The sequence below is a fragment of the Anarrhichthys ocellatus genome, unplaced genomic scaffold (assembly GCF_004355925.1).
Source record: "Anarrhichthys ocellatus isolate YVR2014 unplaced genomic scaffold, GSC_Weel_1.0 scaffold1878, whole genome shotgun sequence".
Lineage (NCBI taxonomy): Eukaryota > Metazoa > Chordata > Actinopteri > Perciformes > Anarhichadidae > Anarrhichthys > Anarrhichthys ocellatus.
In genome coordinates this window covers 1-969 of record NW_022281852.1, presented here as the reverse complement: position 1 = coordinate 969, position 969 = coordinate 1, and the positions used below count along the sequence as shown (strand labels likewise).

The following is a 969-nucleotide window of genomic DNA, read 5'->3' as shown; positions in this document are numbered from 1 at the left end:
AGAAATTTAACTTTACAAATAGTTTAATACTTATAATAACTGTGTAGCCTAATCTTTATGTGCTGTACAGAAATACCCGGTTTAAACAGAATTAATATCTGTTTAGCATTCAAATGTTAATTTAGAATTTAAATGTTCTTAATGAAGCGGCCAAACTATTTGGTACAGCCCTGCTACTCCCTTTTCTTAAATGAGCACAAGCTAATCCTGCTGCTGACCCAGGCCACAGCCCAGGTGCTGTGTCTGTTGTTATGTCACTGAGTAGGTCAGTGGATTAAGCTGCTGTGTTTCCACTGCAGCACTTTAGTTGTTGTCCTCAGCACGCCTGTGAGAAAGAAAGTATTGCATACAAGCATTGCTCACATGTTGCTTTCATCGTTTGCGTCAACACACAGAATGTTCTGAAAATGAGTTCAGGGGGATTGTAAGTCTTCCTGTGAGTTCCTCCAGTTTTAAGACTTGTTTTTTTTAAGGTTTTGTGGCTGTTTTCTGCATTTTCAAAGGATTGTAGTCTTCATGTGATTTTTGTTTTTGCTCTGCCTCCCTCTAGGCACCACTGGACCACAGCAGTGCGATGTCCCTCTCAGATTCTGGTTTTGAGCCGGGTGGTAAGAAGAATTTCCTCCAGCTCACAGACAAAGATGGAGAGCAGCCCCAGATTGCATCGGTAATACATATTTGCTGTACAGTGAGATTGTTTTTTTTTTGGAAACTAAGGACATTTGATAAAAAAATGTCCCTCCCTGTATGTGTGCAGGACGAGTCAGGAACAGCAGATAGCAGTGGACTAGATGACAGCTCCCAGGAGCGGTTTATTGGGCCCCTGCCTAGAGACGGCACTGCAGGCTGCAGCAGTGACTACAGCAGTCCATCTTACTCCTACTCGTCCATCCTCAACAAATCTGAAACCGGTGAGGCTTTGTCACCTGTTGAATGTGTGACCTCACTACTTTTTATACAACCCTAACT

At 42.7% G+C, this 969-nt stretch overlaps 1 protein-coding gene across 1 annotated transcript in view; it reads left to right on the top strand.

Moving 5' to 3' along the window:
• Positions 1-962, top strand: part of LOC116377945 (ubiquitin carboxyl-terminal hydrolase 47-like) — a gene marked incomplete at its 3' end in the record, with an annotated part of 6,866 nt that extends 5,904 nt beyond the window's left edge. The window contains exons 3-4 of the mRNA XM_031839711.1: positions 551-667; positions 758-962. Coding sequence (XP_031695571.1) covers positions 551-667; positions 758-962 — 322 coding nt within the window. The remainder of the gene's footprint in view (positions 1-550; positions 668-757) is intronic.
• Positions 963-969: the final 7 nt, after the last annotated feature.